The following is a 22,500-nucleotide window of genomic DNA, read 5'->3' on the forward strand; positions in this document are numbered from 1 at the left end:
CCTAATGTTAGATAGATGATATCTTTACATTAAGTATGTCTACCATCATCTGCTGTCAAACGCCACGGGTAATCATTTATTTCTAAATAAACAGGATTGTACATCTCGGAAATGTGAATCGCGCTCCGATGACATGGTGTATTTCTATGGGGTGATGCTTCCGTTGGACTGGGACGCTGGGCGCTCATACAGTCAATTGTTGCAGAGGAACAGGGTGACCCTGGGTGTCACCCTGTGATAAACGCGCAGATATGAGTGCTCCGGTGTCTTGCTTTGGTAGTCTAATGGAAGTGCCCAGGTAATAGTTTTGCTATTATTGTCTTCTACTGCTGAGCACCAAAACCCTCGGATCTTAAACTTGGCTGAAGCGTGCTGGAACGGTGGAACGGTGTATTTCTATGTTAAGCATAGGCACAGCACATTGGCATAATAGCGTTTTTTTGTTCTGCTCGTTATAAAGAAAAGTTCTATAATGCATTGTTACATTAAACTAAGATAATACGATGGTTATCATAATTTTTAAAATCTTTATTAATAAGTAATTACAGAGAAAGTAAATGACATTTGTGGCTGTCTTCCGCATTGAATAGAGCGAAATACAATTTCTGTTGATGATTCGCAATGCGTCCTGGGACAAAGCCATATGGCTCCGAAGCTAGTCTGGTCCTAACATTTCTCCAAACGAAGCCGTGGATAGCCCTCCCCCTACCCCCTACCCCTCGATGAAATATGAATTGGGACACCCCTACCCTAAACGTGAACGCACAAAACGAAGCCATAGGGGTGAAAACGAAGCCGTAGGGGTGAAAACGAAGCCGTAGGGGTGAATTGGGATTGGGCCTTAGCCGCTGTTAGAATTCTAGGCCCGTTTTAGAAGCAGTGTCCAGAGAAATATTTGACGCTCCCCTTATTCAACTCAAAAGTCCCCGATCACACTTTCAATTGGTTTTTGAAACTATCACTCAAACAAGAGCCAGTAGTAAGGTAGTTGTGTAGTGAGGTAGTAGTGTAGTGAGGTAGTTGTGTAGTGAGGTAGTTGTGTAGTGAGGTAGTTGTGTAGTGAGGTAGTTGTGTAGTGAGGTAGTTGTGTAGTGAGGTAGTTGTGTAGTGAGGTAGTTGTGTAGTGAGGTAGTAGTGTAGTGAGGTAGTTGTGTAGTGAGGTAGTTGTGTAGTGAGGTAGTTGTGTGGTATGGTAGTGAGGTAGTTGTGTAGTGAGGTAGTTGTGTGGTAAGGTAGTTGTATAGTGAGGTAGTAGTGTAGTGAGGTAGTTGTGTAGTGAGGTAGTTGTGTAGTGAGGTAGTTGTGTAGTGAGGTAGTTGTGTGGTAAGGTAGTTGTATAGTGAGGTAGTTGTGTAGTGAGGTAGTTGTGTAGTGAGGTAGTTGTGTAGTGAGGTAGTTGTGTAGTGAGGTAGTTGTGTAGTGAGGTAGTTGTGTAGTGAGGTAGTTGTGTAGTAAGGTAGTTGTGTAGTGAGGTAGTTGTGTAGTGAGGTAGTTGTGTAGTAAGTTAGTTGTGTAGTAAGGTAGGTCCCTCCCTCCCTCCCTCCCTACGGCTGTGAGCTACTGTACTTAACCCCCAACCTCTTCCTTCCTCCTCTCTTCCTCCTCTCTTCCTCCCCCCTTCCTCCCCTCTTCCTCCTATGTGTGTGTGTGTGTGTGTGTGTGTGTGTGTGTGTGTGTGTGTGTGTGTGTGTGTGTGTGTGGTCGATGTGAACATCATTATTATTGACAGGGAAGGCTATTAGGCTGAAAGGGTAAACTGACCTGACTGTTGCCACACACACATACACATACACATATGTGTGTGTGTGTGTGTGTGTGTGTGTGTGTGTGTGTGTGTGTGTGTGTGTGTGTGTGTGTGAAAGGCTCCTCTGTGGAGGTACAGCCAGGCATTGTGAGTCAGAGGAGAGATTGACCTCTTTGATGCTCTGATTGTGACTGGCCCTTCTCTTTCTCTCTCTCTCTCTCTCTCTCTCTCTCTCTCTCTCTCTCTCTCTCTCTGTCTCTCTCTGTCTCTCCCTCCCTCTCTCTCCTTTCTCTCTCTCTCCTTCCCACGTTTAATACCTTCTACCCCTCTCTCTCCTCCCTCCCTCCCTCCTTCCCTCATTCCCACGTTTAATACCTTCTACCCTTTCTCTCTTGCTCCCTCCCTCCTTCCCTCCCCCCTCCAGTGTTTCCTGTGGTGTTCTGAGCTCCAGTCTCTCAGTATTGTTCCGTGTGTCTGACCTGGTGGGAACCGACACACACACACACACACACACACACACACACACACACACACGTTATTTACTAGAACCTCAGTTCCTGTCGGTCTGCTTACCTTTGACTCTCTCTCTCCCCTCTCTCTCTCTCTTTCTCACACTCTCAGACAAATAGTAATGTTGTCCCTCAGATTTACATTGTTTGTTTGTTTACGTGTGTGTGTGTGTGTGTGTGTTTTTGTGTGTGTGTTTGTGTCCCGATGAACAAAAACAGGTTTTTCTGGGCGCCATAACTGTAACAACTTGGAGCAGGAAGTGTTGTGAATGACTGGTCATGTGACGTGGTAGACAGGAAGTGGTGTCGTTGGGGAACAGAGGCCCCCTGGGTTCCCAAGACCTGGTCAGGGTCAGAGGTCATGGTCATGACCAGGGCTGTAGGCCGGGTTAGAGTTAGGTTAGAGTTAGGGCTAGGTTAAGGCTAGGGTTAGGGTTAGAGTTAGGGCCAGGTTAGGGTTAGAGTTAGGGCTAGGTAAGGGCTAGGGTTAGGGCCAGGTTAGGGCTAGGTTAGGGTTAGGGCTAGGTTACGAGGCCTTGGTTACATGTCTGTCTTGAGGTGATTGATGTGTTTTTTGTGCTGTGATGTGATTGGCTGACTAGCACAGTGTGTGAGGCCACCACAGATCGGACCAGGTGTGTGTGTGTGTGTGTGTGTGTGAGAGTGATCACCAGACTCTCATAAGGATTATTATTATGACCTCAGATCAATATAAGGGTCTATAACACACACACACACACACACACACACACATCCTGTCTGAGCCACTCTGCAGCGTGAGGCCAGGGGAGGCTGGTGGAGGTTCCATGCATTACAATGAGCCTGTCCTCTGATGTCTACCTCTACCAGCCTCCTCTCTGTCTCTCTCTAATGTTCGAACATTCCACCTGTCTGTCATTCCACCTGTCTGCTGCCCCCTAGTGTTCCCAGAGCAGTACTGCAGCCTGTTTTACCCATGCGCTCTCATCCTAACCCTGTGTGTGTGTGTGTGTGTGTGTGTGTGTGTGTGTGCATGCGTGCGTGCGTGTGCGCTGCTGCCCCCTAGGCCTGCCCGAGCAGTACTACAGCCTGACGTGGTTCCTGAGCCCCATCCTGGGCCTGATCTTCACGCCTCTGATCGGCTCGGCCAGCGACCGCTGCACGTTGCCATGGGGACGCCGGCGGCCCTTCATCCTGGCTCTCTGCGTGGGCGTGCTGCTAGGGGTCGCCCTGTTCCTCAACGGGTCCCTGATGGGTGAGGAGGAGGGAGGGAGGGAGGGTGAGGGAGGGGGGGGAATAAGAGAGAGATATCGAGAGAAAGATGGGGAGAGAGAGAGAGAGAGAGATGGAGAGAGAGTGTGAGAGAGACAGAGAGAGAGAGAGACACGGACTAGAGAGAGAGAGACGGAGAGGGAGAGATGGAGAGAGAGAGAGAGAGATGGAGAGATGGTGAGAGAGAGAGAGGGAGACGGACTGAGAGGGAGAGAGATGGAGAGAGAGAGAGAGAGAGGGAGAGAGAGAGAGAGAGAGAGAGATGGAGAGATGGTGAGAGAGACAGTGAGAGAGAGAGAGACGGACAGAGAGAGAGAGAGGGAGAGAGGGAGAGACGGACAGAGAGAGAGAGACGAAGAGGGAGAGAGACGGAGAGAGAGAGAGATGGTGAGAGAGACAGAGAGAGAGAGGGAGACGGACAGAGAGAGAGAGAGAGAGAGAGAAAGGAGGGAGACGGACAGACAGAGAGAGAGAGAGAGGGAGATGGAGAGATGGTGAGAGAGACAGAGAGAGAGAGACAGAGAGAGGGAGATGGACAGACAGACAGAGAGAGAGAGGGAGATGGAGAGATGGTGAGAGAGACAGAGAGAGAGAGAGAGAGAGGGAGACGGACAGAGAGAGAGAGAGAGAGAGAGAGAGGGAGGGAGACGGACGGACAGACAGACAGAGAGAGAGGGAGATGGAGAGATGGTGAGAGAGACAGAGAGAGAGAGAGAGACGGAGCACTTAGCTTCTCTCTGGTGGTGGTCCCTTGGGTTTTGAAAAGATAATAGTATGAAAGAGAGATAGAGTGTGTGTGTGTGTGTCTGTGCTGATATGTGCGGTGAGAACGTTGTGCGTGTGTGTGTGTGTGAACCTTGTCAGTCTCTGTGACATGGGAAAGGTTTAGGAGCCAGTTCACAGAGTAGGGTTTCCTGTTCCTACGCCACCTTCACGCCTCCACTTCCTGTCTGGAGTCGCGCACTGCTGGACCGCTCCATTGTCACCAGAAAGCCTGACTACACACACACACACTGACTATACACACACACACACACACACACACACACTGACTATACACAAACACACACACATGCTGACTACACACACACACACACACACTGACTATACACAAACACACACACACACATGCTGACTATATACACACACACACACACTGACTATACACACACACACACACACACACACACACACACACACGCTGAGAGAGAGAGAGAGAGAGAGAGAGAGAGAGAGAGAGAGAGAGAGAGAGAGATGTGTGTGTGTGTGGAACCCTGGTGTGTGTGTGTGTGTGTGTGTATGAGTGTGTTTAGAACCCTGGTGTGTGTGTGTGTGTGTGTGTGTGTGTGTGTGTGTGTGTGTGTGTGTGAGAGAGAGAGAGAGAGAGAGAGTCAGTGTTTGTGTGTGTGTGTGTGTGTGTGTAGAGGACCCTGGTGTGTATGTAGAGGACCCTGGTGTGTGTGTGTGTGTGTGTGTGTGTGTGTGTGTGTGTGTGTGTGTGTGTGTTGGAGGGAGCAGGTGGAAGGTGAAGGTTGGTTGATGCTGTAGGGCAGCAGTGCTCTGTTCAGTATTGATGAGGTGAGATTATTGATTATTAATATCCCATCCAGGCCTGAGACAGAAGAGGCCTGCCCTGGTCCAGTCCTGCAGCTCTGTGGAGGATGGGTGGGTGGGTGGGTGGGTGGTTGGGTGTGTGTGGGTGTGTGGGTGGGTGGGTGTGTGTGTGCGAGTGTGTGAGTGTGTGTGGGTGAGCGTGTGTGTGTGTGTGTGTGTGGGTGTGTGGGTGTGAGTGTGAGTGTGTGCCTGGGTAAGACAAGGTCAGGACCAAAGGCACAGAGGACTCCAACCATGCAAAGCACTCTGGGAAATGTGCTATAACCTGGGGGATTTGTGTGTTTGCGTGACTGCGACTCTGCCCCAAATGTAACCCACTAATCATTGATTTGCATATGTGAATGCAGGGGTGTGTGTCCAATCAATACAGCTCCTGTGTGTGCATGCATGTGTGCGTGCTTGTGTGTGTGTGTGTGTGTGTGTGTGTGTGTGTGTGTGTGTGTGTGTGTGTGCGTGTGAGTGTGTGTTCATAGTTTCAGAGTAGCACATTGACTGGTGGATGTTGTTGATCAGAATCTATGTCTCTGCATGCTAACACTAGCATGCTAACACTAGCATGGCCCTGACTCAGTCATCACAAACATGATTCCTCTCCTCTGTCCTCATCACTTGCTTCCTACTCAAATCGTACGGTACACAGAAGGTCTCGTTCCCCCACACCCCCCCCCCCCCGCAGATCTTCTTCCTCTTTTCTGCTTTCCGAGAAGAAGCGAGTGATGGGTACGGTGGAGAGGAAGCCTCTGCGTCTCTGACCCTTCTCCCGCTCTGCTACGATGCTAATGCTGCCCTTTCTCCCATGATGCACCAGGGCTAGCCCTCGGGGACGTACCGAACAGCCAGCCAATCGGCATCGTGCTGACGGTGCTGGGCGTGGTGGTGCTGGACTTCTGCGCCGACGCCACGGAGGGACCAATCAGAGCCTACCTGCTGGACGTGGCGGACACTGAGGAGCAGGACATGGCGCTGAACATCCACGCCTTCTCCTCTGGTACGACCACTAGCTTAGCCTAGCCTATCCTAGCCTAGCCTAGCCTAGCCTTTTCCTCTGGTACGACCACTAGCCTAGCCTAGCTTAGCCGAGCTTAGCCTAGCTTTCTCCTCTACAATACACATGTCCTATTTACTAAACAAAGCATTTGACAGCAAATTGAAGAAAGGTTTTTAACTAACTACATACACTTCTGTGTTTTATTCTGCAATCCAACAGATAATTTAAAATCATTGCTATCTTTACGTTGTGTTATGTTATGTTGTTAACAGTATACGTGCGTGCGTGTGTGTGTGTGTGTGTGTGTGTGTGTGTGTGTGTGTGTATTCCAGGTCTAGGGGGAGCGGTGGGCTATGCGCTGGGCGGTCTGGACTGGACTCACACTTTCCTGGGTTCCATCTTCAAGTCTCAGGAGCAGATCCTGTTTGTGTTTGCGGCCATCCTGTTTACGGGCTCAGTGATCCTGCACCTGATGAGCATCGAGGAGCAGCAGTACAGCCCGCTGCAGGACCGGCTGGACGACGACAACGATACTGCCTCTTCAACCGCTAATGCAGCTAACGCTAAGGTAGGCTAACTCTAGCCCTGCTTACTCTAGCTGTGATTAAGAAAAGAATAAGTAATGTATTATTATAAAAATGCGTATTGATATTCTCGTCATTCTCCAGTTGAACGGGAGCCTCCACGGCCACGCCCCCCAGCTGGAGCTGATCGGGGAGGACGACCCCTATGACCCCTACGACCCCTACGACGACAACCAATCGCAGAGCGCCGTGGACATGGACTTCCTGGACGTGGAGATGGTGCGCAGCAAGAGCGACTCGGTGCTCGCCATGTCCGACGACCACGACCACCTGGACTTCCTGCGGCACCTGGAGCCCTCCATCTTCAGCGACCGCCTGTCTTCCTGCCATGGCTCCCCCCCCCGCCGCTGCAGCAGCGCCGGCAGCCACGCAGACCTCCTGAGGACCAATCAGATCAACCACGCTGACCCGCAGACGACCAATCACGTCAGTCACACCGACCTGCAGAGGACCAACCGGATCTGCCGCCTGTCAGCGTTCCTGGCGGAGGTGGAGCGGGACGGCGAGGGGGAGGAGGCGCTGCTCAACAACCAGCTGAACGCCAAGACGACCGCCAACGGACGGGCCAACGGCCTGGGAGGTGGAGGGGCGGCGGGAGGGGCACGCATGGGCATGAAGGTGCGCACACACACACACACACACACACACACACAGCGTTATTTTATGTATATCGTAATATTGATTGTTTTCCATGGCACTTTGGATAAAGTTTGGTTGTACTGAATTGTGAGTACCCTGAATTGTAGTAATTGTTGTACCCCAGGGGGGTATTCCACGTACGTTGATTAGTATATTCACGATTAAAAGGAAAGCCTCGTTCAGGCGACTCTCGATTGGGATTCAAGCCTCAAGTGATTCCTCGAATGAGAATCAGGCTTGTGTCATCAATGTTCACATAAGTCCGGTTTGGAAATTCGGGTTAGGTTTGGGCACGTAGAAGGAGCCCAGAAGAGCCGATTGTCGAAAAGAAGATACTAGACTGGAAACTGACAAAGCAGCGCTCCTACTTATTGAAAAATAAGATGTAAAAAAAGTGCAATACTGCAGCAATTAACAAGGCGAGGGAAATGGTTTGGCAAGAAATTGCTGACCGATTAAATGCGTAGGTCATACAAGCCCCTACTTATTGTTTTATGTTCATAGTTTAATAAATTAATATTCACTACTGTGGTGATATTAGCATCAGGCTACAAACTGTCAGATCATCACGATGGCATAGTGGTATTAACCGCTGCCATAATATCAAAGTGTTGTTCTAAGACGAGGGATCAAATCTTTTTTGACACTTTTTACTGCATTTCATTGTCTGATACTTGCAATAACAATAAAGTTGAATCTAATCAAAAAATATATCTATAAAATTATGGTATAGGCTGTTTTACGAGAAGTAACACGATTACAATGGTGTTTGAAGCCTTTCTGACTAGTAAATGTTGTTCTTCTAGCATTGTAACTGGACCCTGGATTTGGCATAAATTATTATTTCTTATGATTACTGATGGATAGATGATTCACTTACTTAGACAGATGTATATATTGTAAATCGATTTGCATGAAGGCTTTGGTTAAATGTAAAAAAAATACATTAAATTAAATCAAGGATCGAACTAACAACCTATCTATCTATCTATCTCACTATCAAACTATCTATCTATCTATCTATCTAGCACACTATCAAACTATCTATCAAAATATACAATTATCTATCTATCTCGTAAAAAGTGGGAACTAATATTTCCAAAAAGACACTTTGACGGAACTGTCATTCGGGATGTAGTTTTCGCCTGTGAGACAATTTTGACACGTATCTTGTTCTGAAGGATTGGTTGCATAGCAACCAAGCAGCGAATTATTTGAACCACATTCATGGAACGGAACACAAGCTGAAATTATCGCGAATCAAAACTAGTCTCGATTGTCTCTAATCGCCCTTCGTGGAATAGGGCCCAGGTGTCGATAAAGTTTGTTTGTATGTGCCAGGTGTCGATAAAGTTTGTTTGTATGTACCAGTTGTCGATAAAGTTTGTTTGTATGTGCCAGGTGTCGATAACGTTTGTTTGTATGTACCAGGTGTCGATAAAGTTTGTTTGTATGTGCCAGGTGTCGTCCAGCGCCAACGCGTCGATGCGGCGGCGTCACACGTTCTACCGCCAGCCGTCCTGCACCTTCTCCTACTACGGCCGTGTGGGCGCCCACCGCTACCGCTACCGGCGCGCCAACGCCGCGCTGCTTATCAAGCCGTCCCGCAGCATGAACGACATCTACGAGATGCAGCCCCGGGGGGGGCGGGGCGGCGGCCGGGGGGGGCGGAGCCAGCGGGCGCGGCACCAGAGCGGCAACACGGCGTGGAGCAGTGGCGACACGGAGAGCGAGGAGGGCGAGACGGAGACCACGGTCCGGCTGCTCTGGCTGTCCATGCTGAAGATGCCCCCGGAGCTGCTGAGGCTCTGCGTCTGCCACCTGCTCACCTGGTTCTCCATCATCGCCGAGGCCGTCTTCTACACAGACTTCATGGGCCAGGTCATCTACCACGGAGACCCCACGGTAAGAACTACAACTGCCATAATGCACCACAATCTAGGACTACAACTATCATCACACACCACAACCTAGGACTACCTACTACCATCATGCACCACAACCTAGGACTACCTACTACCATCATACACCACAACCTAGGACTACAACTACCATCATACACCACAACCTAGGACTACAACTACCATCATACACCACAACCTAGGACTACAACTACCATCATACACCACAACCTAGGACTACAACTACCATCATACACCACAACCTAGGACTACAACTACCATCATACACCACAACCTAGGACTACAACTACCATCATACACCACAACCTAGCCAGGTCATCTACCATAGAGACCCCACAGTAAGGACTACCATCATACACCCAGTGTTTAATCAGTAGTGATCATAGAAAGACGTATTTGTGACCGGGTCTGGGTCTTCCGTTTTTGACAGATTTTGAAAGGGCAGATTGTAAGCTTTTTTCTCCTCCTCCTCTCCTCTCCTCCTCCTCCTCCTCTCCTCTCCTCTCCTCCTCCAGGCTCCTACTAACTCCACTGCGCTGCAGAACTATCATAAAGGCGTCCAGATGGGCTGCTGGGGTCTGGTCATCTACGCCATGACTGCTGCTACCTGCTCAGGTAACACACACACCCACACCCACACCCACACACACACACACTGCACACACACACACACACACACACACACACACACACCCATCCAGGTCCGTGACGGCTCCTGTCTCTCCAGCCTTGCTCCAGAAGTACCTGGACAACTTTGACCTCAGCATCAAGGTCATCTACATCTTGGGAACGCTGGGCTTCTCCATTGGAACCGCCGTCATGGCGATGTTCCCCAACGTGTACGTCACCATGGTGATGATCAGCAGCATGGGCGTGATCTCCATGAGCATCTCCTACTGCCCCTACGCCCTTCTGGGCCAGTACCACGAGATGAAGGAGGTACTCCACCATACACCCTCCACCCTATACCCTCCACCTTCCACCCTATACCCTCCACTGTCCCTCCCCCTCTCTCCCACCTCCTCCTACTCCCTCCTCCTCCCCCCTCCTCCTCCCCCCTCCTACATCCACTATAGCCCAGGTAACTTAACTCTGTCTCCCCCCCCCCCCCCCCCCTACAGTATATCCACCACAGCCCAGGTAACTCTGTCTCCCCCCCTCCTACAGTACATCCACTACAGCCCAGGTAACTTAACTCTGTCTCCCCCCTCTCTCCCCCCTCCTACAGTACATCCATCACAGCCCAGGTAACTCCCGGCGGGGCTTCGGCATCGACTGCGCCATCCTGTCCTGCCAGGTGTACATCTCCCAGATCCTGGTGGCGTCAGCGCTGGGCGCCGCGGTGGACGCTACGGGCAGCGTGCGCGTCATCCCCATGGTGGCCTCCGGGGGCAGCTTCCTGGGCTTCCTCACCGCCTGCTTCCTGGTCATCTACCCACCTCACAGCAGCCACCACGCCGCCGTCGGCGAGGGGGGGGACGGAGCCCAGCACAAGGCCGGGGGGACGGGGACGGCGGAGCGTCCGAGTGACCTCAGGGTCACGCGCGCCACCGCCTCCGACGCCACCTGCCAGGTGGAGTGTGAGTCGACGCTGTGATTGGTCCCGGGATGGGGGGTGGGGGGGTCAGGGACACACTGGACACACACACACACACACACACACACAGACACGCACACTTACCGTTACTGTCACCAATGCGACAGCGACGATGACGTCACCCACCCACCCACGAACTAACTGACGTCACCTCCCGCCAGCCCCCCGAGACTGTTGCATGCTGGGAGTTGATGTTGTCGACTCACTCTGAGGGAACACGCGGCCGAGGAGGATGTCGTTGTTGCTGTCGCTGCTGTCCCTCTCAGGGCCTGACCAGGGGGGTGTCTGACCGGGGGATGGGACACTCCAGGGGTTCAGCTGGGGTGCTTCCCATACGGCGCCCCCTGCTGGTGGCGGGTTGCAGTTGCGGTCAGACCTCGTCCTCTCTGGATCGTCAGTTTCCTGTTTCCTGTCTCTCACCTGTCCAGCTCACTGGTCCAGCTGCGGTCACCCCCCTCCCCCCAGGGCATTACCGCTTTAACTACGTGTTTAAATCAGAGCTGGAGGAGGAGGAGGAAGGGGAGGAGGAAGGGGAGCACTTCTCTCCTCTTTGTTTGATGGTCACAGATTGGGCACAGTTTGAGCCGTTGTTGTTGTTGTTGTTGTTTAAGGTAGTTCTGATGCTAGCTTTTCATATGGGAGTGCCTGCAGAGAAGGGGAGGAGGAGGGGTGAGAGGGGGAAGAGAGTCGTCACCCCCCCCCCACGCCCACTTTGGCAGAACTTAAACTGTGCAGGAATTCAAGTTGATTCTTTTCCTTCCAGATAGAAATTGTCTTTTATTTTTCTAACTGAATCGTGAAACGACGTCAAAGGTCTTGAGTCTGTTTCTTCTACATTCACTGATAGTCCGTTTACATACCACGCCTGCATGCTAGGCTAATGCTAGTGCTACCGCTAGGCTAGGAGCCGTGTGGGGAGTTCCATTGTGCTCTACGACAGCCTAGCCAATGCTAACGCTAGCCCGGGAAAAGCCCTGCACACTGACAGCTTCTCCATTCTGGCTCTGCGTGGCCGAGACTCTGAGCCATGTGGAGCTCAGTTGCATCCTTGCGTAGGGGGCTCAGTAGCTCCACGGTGAAACTGGGGGTGACTGGGGTAAACATCCAGCTGGTCTGTTACAGGATGTAGTTTGTTACATGGAGATCGTGCTGATTGCTGGTTACTAGGGCTTTATAAGCCTATAGGTCAAAGACTAACTTAGAACCTAGTCAGGCTGGCTGGGGCTGGGGCTAGGGTTGAGGCTAGGGTTGAGGCTGGGGCTGGGGCTGGGGCTGGGACTGGGGCTGGGACTGGGGCTGGGACTGGGGCTGGGACTGGGGCTGGGACTGGGGCTGGGACTGGGACTGGGACTGGGGCTGGGGCTGGGACTGGGGCTGGGACTGGGGCTCGGACTGGGGCTGGGACTGGGGCTGGGACTGGGGCTGGGACTGGGGTCGGGACTGGGGTCGGGGCTGGGGTCGGGGCTGGGGTCGGGACTGGGGCTGGGGTCGGGACTGGGGCCGGGGCTAGAGCCGGGGCTGGGGTCGGGACTGGGGTCGGGACTGGGGCCGGGGCTGGGGCCGGGGCTGGGATTGGGGTTGGGGTTGGGGTTGGGGTTGGGGTTGGAGCTGGGGCTGCCCAGACACTATCCAGGTCTGCTGTGTTCCTGCAGGAATCTGTTCCTTCTGCTTCCTTCACCAGTTCATCTCAGAGCCGCCTCGCTCAGGTAACCTCGGTAACCGCTGTAACCGCGGTAACCTCCTCTGAGCTGGACTCAATGCAAAAGTGTACAACTTTATGACGTATACGAATCAAACAATAAACAGCTGGAAATCTGCTGAGAATGTCGAAGAGGAGGAGAAGAAACCAAAACTTGAAGTGAAAAACAAAAACATCAAGCATCAAGTTTTTTTTTGTTGACAAATCAGACGAAAAGTTGCAATAATGTGTGTTCTGCCTCAGTAAAGAGTGACGGTGATAATCAAACTGCATGTCCTCCTCGCCGAAAACGCAGTGTCGCCGAGAGCCACGCCTCTCGAATACTTGAAGTGCAACTTGAGTGTTTCTACGATGTCAGGAGACGGGTCAACCACCACTTTCCTGAAACCTCTTTGGAATGTTTATATTAGAGTGGCCTCTGTTCCGGAATGTTGAGATTTGAGAGAGGGAGGGGGGCCGCTCGGCCCTCCCTGGGAGTTGTAGTCCTTTGATTCCATCAGGTGACAACGTGGAAGTTGTCAAGTCATGAATGTTAATGTTTGTTTTGTTGGGAGGATGGGATGTTGCACAGAACTTGCACATACAAAGTTAACAGAATCATTAAAAAAAATCTAAACTGTGGATATTTATTTTTTGAGCTCTTCCTCGTTAAATGGTTTCACTTTATTTAAAAGAACAGAATATATAAATATATGAGAGATATTAGATATATTTACAGTTGAGATTAATGCAAGAGAGAGGCATTAGCAGAGGACTGGAATGTGTGTGTGCGTCTGCGTCTGCGTGTGTGTGCGTGTGTGTCTGTGTGTGCGTGTCTGAGTGTGTGTGTGTGTGTGTGCGTGCCTGTGTGCGTGTGCGTGTGTCTCTCCTCAGTCTGTCCTCTTGCTGTCTGGTTTACAAGACTTCCTCTTTACTTCCTCTTCACACAGAAACATGAAGGTTGTTTGTTTAGGATCATCTCTCATTATGGTATAGATATACAGATATATATAGATATATATAGAGATATAATCATCTTATTTTTATTATTCTATTCTTAATAGAATAACCTGCTTTCATGGATGGTGGGAGTGGCCTATTTTACTTTGATTGAAACGCTTCACGGATGTCACTTACAGATTGTACACTGGGAGGAGGCGACTGTGCAGTGTCCTATATGCCTTGTAAACTGAAAGTTGTACATATTTATTTTTAGTTTCTTCTGCTGCTATAAAAAGCTGATTATTTTTCTTAGTTGTTGTTTTTCTATAAGGATTGTATATAAGGAACTGATATGAGGACTGTATATCTGTACATATGCCTGATGTATGTAGGACTATGGAACAACACTGTATTGAATGCACCTTTAAACAAACTCTTAATAACCAAAAACAGTCTGTGGTGATTTTTGCTGACTGATACTGAACTGTACTGTACTGTGTGTGTGCGTGTGCGTGTGCGCGCGTTGGACAGTGTTAATGGTTAGAATGGTTCATGGAATACCACAGCGCAGCAGCAATAACACTGTCCAACTCCTCCTTCAGCTCCATCAGGCTCACACACTCACACACACACACACACAGCCCTGTACGCACACACACATGCAGACATGCACACACATATAGCCCTGTATGCAAACACACATACAGACACACACACACAGCTCTGTAAGCATACACATATACACACACACACAGCCCTGTACGCACACACACATGCAGACATGCACACACATCGCCCTGTATGCAAACACACATACAGACACACACACAGCTCTGTAAGCATACACATATACACACACACACACAGCCCTGTACGCACACACACATGCAGACATGCACACACATATAGCCCTGTATGCAAACACACATACAGACACACACACAGCTCTGTAAGCAGACACACACACACACACACAGCCCTGTACGCATACACATATCCACAGAGTAGTCCTAGCTAGAGCCAGAACACCTGGGGAGGCTGGAAATCAGAGGAGAGGCTGTCATTTTTGCATTAAATGTGCCTGTCCTCTGATTTCTACCTCCACCAGCCTCCCCTGATGAGATGGTTAACCATAACCTGCATCGTGTGGAAAACATTGCTTGGTTTCATAGCAGAATACTATTTTGACGATGCTGCTACCTAGCGGTAGACGTGTAGAATTACAGCTCATACCTTATAATGTCCGTTAACTCGGCATAATCAGGATGGTCGCTAGTTGGCAGTTTTCTTGTCGGCCGCTAGGTGGCAGCAGTGACCGGCGTATTGCTCCAGCAGCACCTACTCAGAATGTCATTATTCCTATCACAGTTCCTGTTTATTTATTTATAAGCCTAATAAACCTGATGTGAATGTCACTCTTATAGAGGGCGTTACTGATGGGATTAGATTAGATTCAATGTTATTGTCATCGCAGAGTACTTATACAATACAACGAAATGCAGTTTAGCATCCAACACAAGTGCAAATAGTGATATATGATATAAATAGAACAAGATGTAGTGATAGGTAACTATGTAATAAACAGTACGTGCAGAGGTAGTATTGTAAACATCTGTATAGTTTAGAGGTATAATATACAGTTATGGGCAATATACAGTTATGAGCTATGTACAGTGAGGTAGTTATGTACAGTATTTAATGAGTATAAAAGAAGACATGTGCAATGTGCAATATACAGTAGTACAAAGGTAGTAATGTAAACATCAGTAGTGCAAAGGTATCAATTATAGTCCTTAGTATCCCAAGGTGGGGATACATACACATGTTTGTGTTCAGGTTACTATAGTAACAGTAACCTATAGGCAACAGTCCATTTGAAGTTCAGTTGCGGAACTATTTTTATTTTATTTTTATGATTAAATAAACAAACAAATCATAATCTGTCAACACTTACTACTGTGTTAACTAATAAATCGCGCTGTAGAACTGTTGTATAAAAGCGGCCGAGTACCGAAGACAATCACAGCCGCGCTGATATTCAGTATAACACACTCCCTCTCGTGTGATATTGCTTAATTACAACATTTAATAAATAATACACATACACACACAAACACAGTTAATGTTAACTTTATAATTGGTTCACATTTGAACCGCAGTTCAGCCGCCTTTTTTACCAGGAAGTTGTTGGACAGTTGGAATTGGTCCTCCGCCCCCCGTCACCCCGCCTCCTGTGCCCGGTCAGACAGGCGGCTGTCAGACAGAGTAGAGCACCGTGGTCGGTCAGAGAGCACCGTGGTCGGTCAAGGAGCACCGGGATCGGTCAAGGAGCACCGGGATCGGTTACAGTGGTCGGTTAACGGGGCTTCGCGGCGGAGTTTCCAACACTTTTATCCACTTTTAATCTGGATTTAAACACCTTCGTTCTCCGTCCTCCCGTTGACAGCGGAGAGGAGGACAAACCACCGGTTGACTTCAGGTTAGTGACGTGACTCTTGTGTCTTCTGGTTGAGCGCGTGTCACGGTCACAACCACAGTGACAAACCGACCACAACCACGCTGTAACGTTGACAACCACGTCGTCTCGACGGTCAAGAACCGTTTTGAACGTTCAAATAAATGACTGTTTATGGTGTCTCATTGAGATGAAACATCTCTTTTACAAGAGAGACCTGGCCAAGTAAGCAGCAACACGTTTATAGACATTACAACATAATACGTTGCAAAAGACAGACCACGTTTCACTGAAGGCAGGAAAGATTATTTCAGCAATGTGTCACCACCAGTCAGAAACAATGTGATGTCAGGTTACTGTGTGTGTGAGAAGTCCACTTGGGTCAGTGAGGAGAGTCCGGTTTGTCCCCGCGGTGCTGGTCCATCTGTCGGTACCGGGGTTACCAGGGTTACCTGTCTGTCACCTGTCGGTACCGGGGTTACCAGGGTTACCTGTCTGTCACCTGTCGGTACCGGGGTTACCAGGGTTACCTGTCTGTCACCTGTCGGTACCGGGGTTACCAGGGTTACCTGGCACCTATAAATAGCTCGGTGTCACCGGCTCCTCGTGAGACACACAGGAGCAGCATACCGGAGAACCGGACTGGCCAGTGTCTCAGGAGGAAATCAAATCAAGTTGTATTTGTCACAGAGTACAGCCGTATGGATTTGAGCGATCTAGCTCCTCAATAATGCAACAATAAGTGATAATAATAATAACAACAACAACAACAACAACAACAACAACACATAGCGGTCAGCAGTGGAGAGGCTGATCGTGTCTGTCTGTGTCTGCTCTGCCTTAAAGCAAACAGGTTTGGATTGATACGTCTCTGGGTTCATAAGCTGCCCAGTAAGGAGACTATAAGGCCGGAGCCTAACCAATATCGTTATCTTCGGACACTGTCCAACAGAAATGGCTTTCATCGTTGATGTCTTTGGGTTGTCGGTCTGTTTATAGTGGCAGCAGAGAGCGTGCCAGAGTCCAGAGTCCTACTTTGGGTACTTTCTTGATCGGGGAAATGAAGGCATTACAGCAGCTCTCATCACAAACAACAACAACAACAACAACAACAACAACAACACATCTGTAACATCTGTCTGTGTGTGTGTGTGTGTGTGTGTGTGTGTGTGTGTGTGTGTGTGTGTGTGTGTGTGAGATAGGCAGGCAGGAGAGAGACAGGCAGACAGGCAGACAGAGAGGCAGGGATTCCTGCAGCTGGTCTGATGAACAACAGATGTGCTCTAGTTTAGAGAGTGTGTGTGTGTGTGTGTGTGTGTATATGTATGTGTGTGTATGTGTGTGTGTGTGTGTGTGTGTGTGTTTTCAGGTTTTTGGGAGATTAAAAACACATGTAGGTTTGTGGTTCGATAATAAGGGTTTGGCTTTTTATGTTGAGTTACGGTAACTAGACCTCCTCTCCCTGGGCTGTGGCTGTGTGTGTGTGTGTGTGTGTGTGTTTTAGTGTGTGTGTGTGTGTGTGTGTGTGTGTGTGTGTGTGTGTGTGTGTGTGTGTGTGTGTGTGTGTGTGTAGCATGGTGAGTCCATGGTTCAGAAGGGTAGCGGACCTCCAGACTGTGTTAGCCTGCCGTGCTGAAGGGTAGCAGAATCAGAATCAGAACTGTGTATCCAATGTACGGGTACACAAGAGTAAAGCTCTTAGGCTCAGGTTATTTGACATTGGCATTGCAGCAGAATACAAAATCAACAATAATAGAATAAAGTAAAATAAGTAAGGTAAAAAAGGAGAATAGGCTAATAAAAGGATTAAGTGATGGTAGTCGTACTACAGCGGGACCAGTCGTACTGCAGTAGAACAGTCGTGCAAAATGCTGTGCAGGTTACAATGAGAATTTTAGTGTTTCCTCTATATGCATTTATTCGTGGCGGGCCGCCACGAACCAATTTCCTCCGCCACTAATGATTCAGTCCACTTTGATTCAGGCTGCGCAACGATTATTAGTTATTATGACCGGAGAACAGAAAAAAAGCAGATTGAAGCTAGATTTAGGCCGCTTTCAGACCTACATTTCGTTACGATGTAGGGTGTAGTAAATTACAATATGTTACAATGTTGCAATTAACCTCGTCGTTTGTGTTCGCACTACAATCGAGACTGAATCGCTCTCAACAGGCGCGCGGCGCGAGGCGACGCGCTTGCAAAACAGTTTTGTGATTGGTCCGAATTTCGCGGGACATTTGGATTTCAGGAAATCACTCTCCTCAGTCCTCGCCCGGCGCGCGTCCCTTTAATCCCGTATCCTAATCGAAAATGCAACATCATCAGCGACGACTGTGGGTTATTGCATTTACTGCTGTTCTCTGGTTCATGTTCTTCTCATACCAGTGCTCAGTATACGAGTGTGTTAAATGAACATTCGTAATATAGTCTGATGTTCATGGTCAACTGAATCAGCCAATTTTGTGAAACAAATAATGTTCCCGCTAATGGGTTAACCGAGCAGCCTCGCACCTAACGCTAGCTTCGAACTATTCATAGCAATAAGCACGGGGCAAAAATAATCTATTGCCTCTAAAATCATCACAAGAACGGCGGAGGTACGGGTAAGCAGGCATCATGTCGGTGTCATGAAAGGAAAGAGTTGGTTTTCTTTAACTCAGCTGATGCATTACCTTGCTGTTGTTGTTTACCGAATGCTCCCTCTGACTGTCACACTGTGATTTTAGTTGTGTAAACAGTAACGTTAGCCGGTTTTGTGCGTGTACTCTCATGTAGGCCTACTTGTATTGATGAGCTGATGATCGTTCATTGTGTGTGCGTGTGTGTGTGTGTGTGTGTGTGTGTGTGTGTGTGTGTATGTGACTGTCAGTCACAAGTTTATATTCTACGGATGTTGTTCAGTGCTGTATGCGCGTTCCCGGTTCCATGTGTACTCTTGTGTACTTCATGAATGAATGAATGGACTTTATTGTCATTGCTACAGTACAGGTACCAAACAACGAAATGTAGGAGGGGTGGCTCCAGGGCTGGACTGGGACAACAATTAGGCCCTGGCATTTTTGGCCCAGACAGGCCCACCCCAATCGGTCGGACCACACCCACCAGCACAAAAATACTTGCCTTATATACTCGTCTTATATACTGTGTGCTGTACAGTCATATGACAAACTGTAGTATTCCCCCAAACCACTACAAAGACGACTACATACAGACAGTAAGCAATGGTACCAGTGCAAGTAGACCAGTGTACTCAGTGATCAGATTCCAGAGCGAATTTCCGAACGCAGCCTTGTTGTTCTAGAATTTTTTTTCCATTATCAACCTATCATTGCGCTTTAGAGTAAAACAAAGCACGCAACTGTCGCGTCTATCTTTTCATGGCAACTCTACATTGTGATTTACAAGGGATATTAACTAATATTAAGTAATATTATTACTTGGTTACATTTTGCAATTGATCCGCAGTACACATGCGTGCCGAACCGTGGGGGGCGATCCGTTACACCCCTAACAGCTACCTATATTTTCCTTACCGGGTCAACGGTTACAGGCTGACTCGGCCCCGCTTCTTCTGTATCCTCTCTATCCTCTGTATCTGTACCCTGCTCCCGCTCCTCCCTGCCAGCCTCCTCTTCAACCTGTTGCTGTTGCTGCTGTGGTAAACTTGAGGGTGCAGCAAACATGTCCCTAATGTTTACACATTTGGCAGCATCTGCCTCGAGTTTCTTTTAGTTTTTCTCCCTACGTTTTTCCCAGCCTCCCTTCCGTTTTAGTGTGCTTTTGCACTCCATCTCTCTTAGTATCTATCTAGTAACTATCCAGGCTAACTACATTTATTTTGCCTGCCGGCTCGGCCCAAAACTACCGCGAAACTGAGACGGACGTCTGGTGCTGCGTGCGTGCGTGACCCCTGACCCCCCCCCCCTTCTCTCTGTTGATTGGGCCAGCCCAGTGTCTGTATAGAAAATGGACCAATGGGCCGCTGCCCCTGATTTATGGGCCGTTCAATGGTAGCTTTCGATTTATGGGCCGTTCGGTGGTAGCTTTCTGCCGGGCCGGCTGTAAAAAAAAAAAAAAAAAAAAAATTTTTTTTTATTTTGCCGGTCGGCTCGGCCCAAAACTACCGCGGCCCACCGGGCAAATGCCCGGTGTGCCAGATGGCCAGTCCAGCCCTGGGTGGCTCCCCTGGTGTTAGGAAAGGAAAAAAAAAAAAACGCTTTTAGAAAAAGAATAAAATCACAAGAAGGTAAGGAGCTGGTTTACATAAATAAAGGCTATGTACACAATCCACTGTACTATACTGCACAGATAGTCAACTAGGGTTGTCATATTGCACAAAAGTATTTTTTCACGTTATTTAAAGTGTCACAGTTTGCAGGCTTGTTCGATATTCGATGAGCTGATTATCTCTCGTGTACTTCATATTCGATGAGCTGATGATCTTTCTGTGTGTGTGTGTCATGCGCGTTCCGCATGCCACCCTCTAGTTTTGGTGAAATTACGTCTTTGTTTTGAGCGCCAGTGCGCATTTTATGCGCGTGCACACGTGAAAAAGGAACACCCCGCCACTAATGTGGGAAATCCTGGAGGAAACACTGAAATGCAATATCATACAATAATATGTATATATAGTACAGACATGATACAGTACAGGATGTTCAAGTAGTAATCAGGTAGTGTTCAAGTAGTCAGGTGTGCAGGTAGTCATAATATATTATTCATGCAGAGGGGATGGTTTTGTTACGTTTCTATAAATGTTCTCTGTGTACAAGTGTGTCGGACACAGGTGTGGTGCAGTGGCGTACCGCAAAATCCCGAGGCCCCCCCGCAAGGTGCACTCTACATTCTAAATGCTTGACTTAGCAAAAGGTACAAACAAGTGAGAGCAATAGCCTATAACTAAAACCAAATGGTAGACCACATCAGTAGAATGTATTATAAGTAGAAAAGTACAAGCTTTATTTCTTTTAACAAAGTGTGGTGTGCACAGCAGTGCGATATCTGTAAACATACTCTCCGCTAAGGGTTGCCAGATGGGATTGAGAATTTCCAACCTAACCAATCTAAAAACTTCTAAATCCACCAAAAACCAGGCCATCTGGCAACCCTGTACAGCTCCGCTGCATCAGAGTACTTGTTGCGCAAAATAGGCCAGGGTTTGTCAAATCCTTTGTTGGACATCTCGTTTTTTAAGTCCTGGTATATTGTGGCATTTCTTTACTGTTTGCCCAGGGAGACGCAGACAGCAGAAGTAGAATAGAATAGTAGAATAGAAAAAGAAACAGCTATATAGCCTAACCATGCTGAATTATGTACCTGTATGATGCACTGACAGTCTGTGACTGTGAACCTGGCCGGACCCTGCCCTTCTGCCTGAGTTTGAGTATGATGCTGCCCAAATAAATGTTATTGTTTAGTGCTGTACGCTTTCGTGGTATTATATTGTGTGAATTATCATCTGTATTTTTTTTTTTTTTCTTTCACTCGACTAACCGCAGAGATAATACTTGACATGTACTTCCGTAAAGTTCCCGTTTTTGCGCACCGCTGAGGTATTTTCGCTTGCTCATTTTCGTGGACGTCAAGGTCATGTTGCTATTGGATACGGCTAACTATGTATATATTTTAAATATAGGCCTATATATAAAAAGTAAGGTTGACACAATGAAGGGCCACTTATTTTCTTTGTTTTATAAAAAAAAAGGTTCTATCCAATGTTAGGGGGCCCCCTAGTGGCTGGGGCCCCCCCGCGGTGCGTCGCTTGCGGGCCCGTCCGCTACGCCACTGGTGTGGTGTAGGTAATCAACGAGAAGGAGAGTGAGTAATATAAAGGTTCTCTTTACTGAGATAAATGATGCGCAGGTTCAAACATAATAACTTCAAACGGAGAAACATAAAGAGGAGCAGTAGGGCTCAGCACGTATGCAACTACTAACTACAAAACTGAAAGCAGAACAATGCACGCTGAAAATAAGGTTGAGCAAATGGGCTCCAATGTAGGTACGAGATATAAATAAACGAAAACAAAAATCAAGGCTCAATAAACGTCACGGGTATCTGATACGTGAAGCGGCAATACATACAAGGTTTCCGAAGGGTTCCAAAGGGTAACACAAATGATCGACTAACAAGGGAACAGGGAAAAGGGACACACCTAAATAGCCACATACAACAGGTGACAGGCATTAGTAATTAGTCCAATGAATAACCAAGTCACCAGTAGGCGGTGTCGGGGAGTCGAGACTCCCCTAGTGAGTAGTGACAGGTTTAGGGGAGACAGTCTTTTGTTTTCTTCCAGTGCATTTTCCCAGGAGCCTGATTGCTTGAGGGAAATAGCTGTTCGACATCCTCTGGGTTTTAGTCCAGAGGCTACAGTACCGTTTCCCCGACGGCAGTAGTTTGAACAGTTTCTGATTGGAGCTGGCTTGGGTCCCTAATAATCCTGAGGGCCTTTCTGACACACAGGTCGCTGTAGGTGTCCTGGATGGAGGGAAGCTTGCAACCTCTGATCTTCTCCACCTCCAGACTGTGCTAGCCTGCCGTGCTGAAGGGCAGCAGACCTCCAGACTGTGCTAG

General features: G+C 48.5%; 1 protein-coding gene across 1 annotated transcript in view; it reads left to right on the forward strand.

The window, feature by feature from the left end:
- The window catches only part of LOC308154017 (solute carrier family 45 member 4-like), a gene marked incomplete at both ends in the record, with an annotated part of 22,572 nt that extends 11,724 nt beyond the window's left edge, over window positions 1–10,848 (forward strand). The window contains 8 exons of the mRNA XM_080527197.1: window positions 3,299–3,487; window positions 5,927–6,106; window positions 6,439–6,674; window positions 6,775–7,308; window positions 8,791–9,234; window positions 9,767–9,866; window positions 9,979–10,190; window positions 10,480–10,848. Coding sequence (XP_080383323.1) covers window positions 3,299–3,487; window positions 5,927–6,106; window positions 6,439–6,674; window positions 6,775–7,308; window positions 8,791–9,234; window positions 9,767–9,866; window positions 9,979–10,190; window positions 10,480–10,848 — 2,264 coding nt within the window. The remainder of the gene's footprint in view (window positions 1–3,298; window positions 3,488–5,926; window positions 6,107–6,438; window positions 6,675–6,774; window positions 7,309–8,790; window positions 9,235–9,766; window positions 9,867–9,978; window positions 10,191–10,479) is intronic.
- Between the last annotated feature and the right edge of the window lie 11,652 nt (window positions 10,849–22,500).

This window comes from Nansenia antarctica, assembly GCF_963989245.1.
Source record: "Nansenia antarctica genome assembly, chromosome: 3".
Classification (NCBI taxonomy): Eukaryota; Metazoa; Chordata; class Actinopteri; order Argentiniformes; family Microstomatidae; genus Nansenia; species Nansenia antarctica.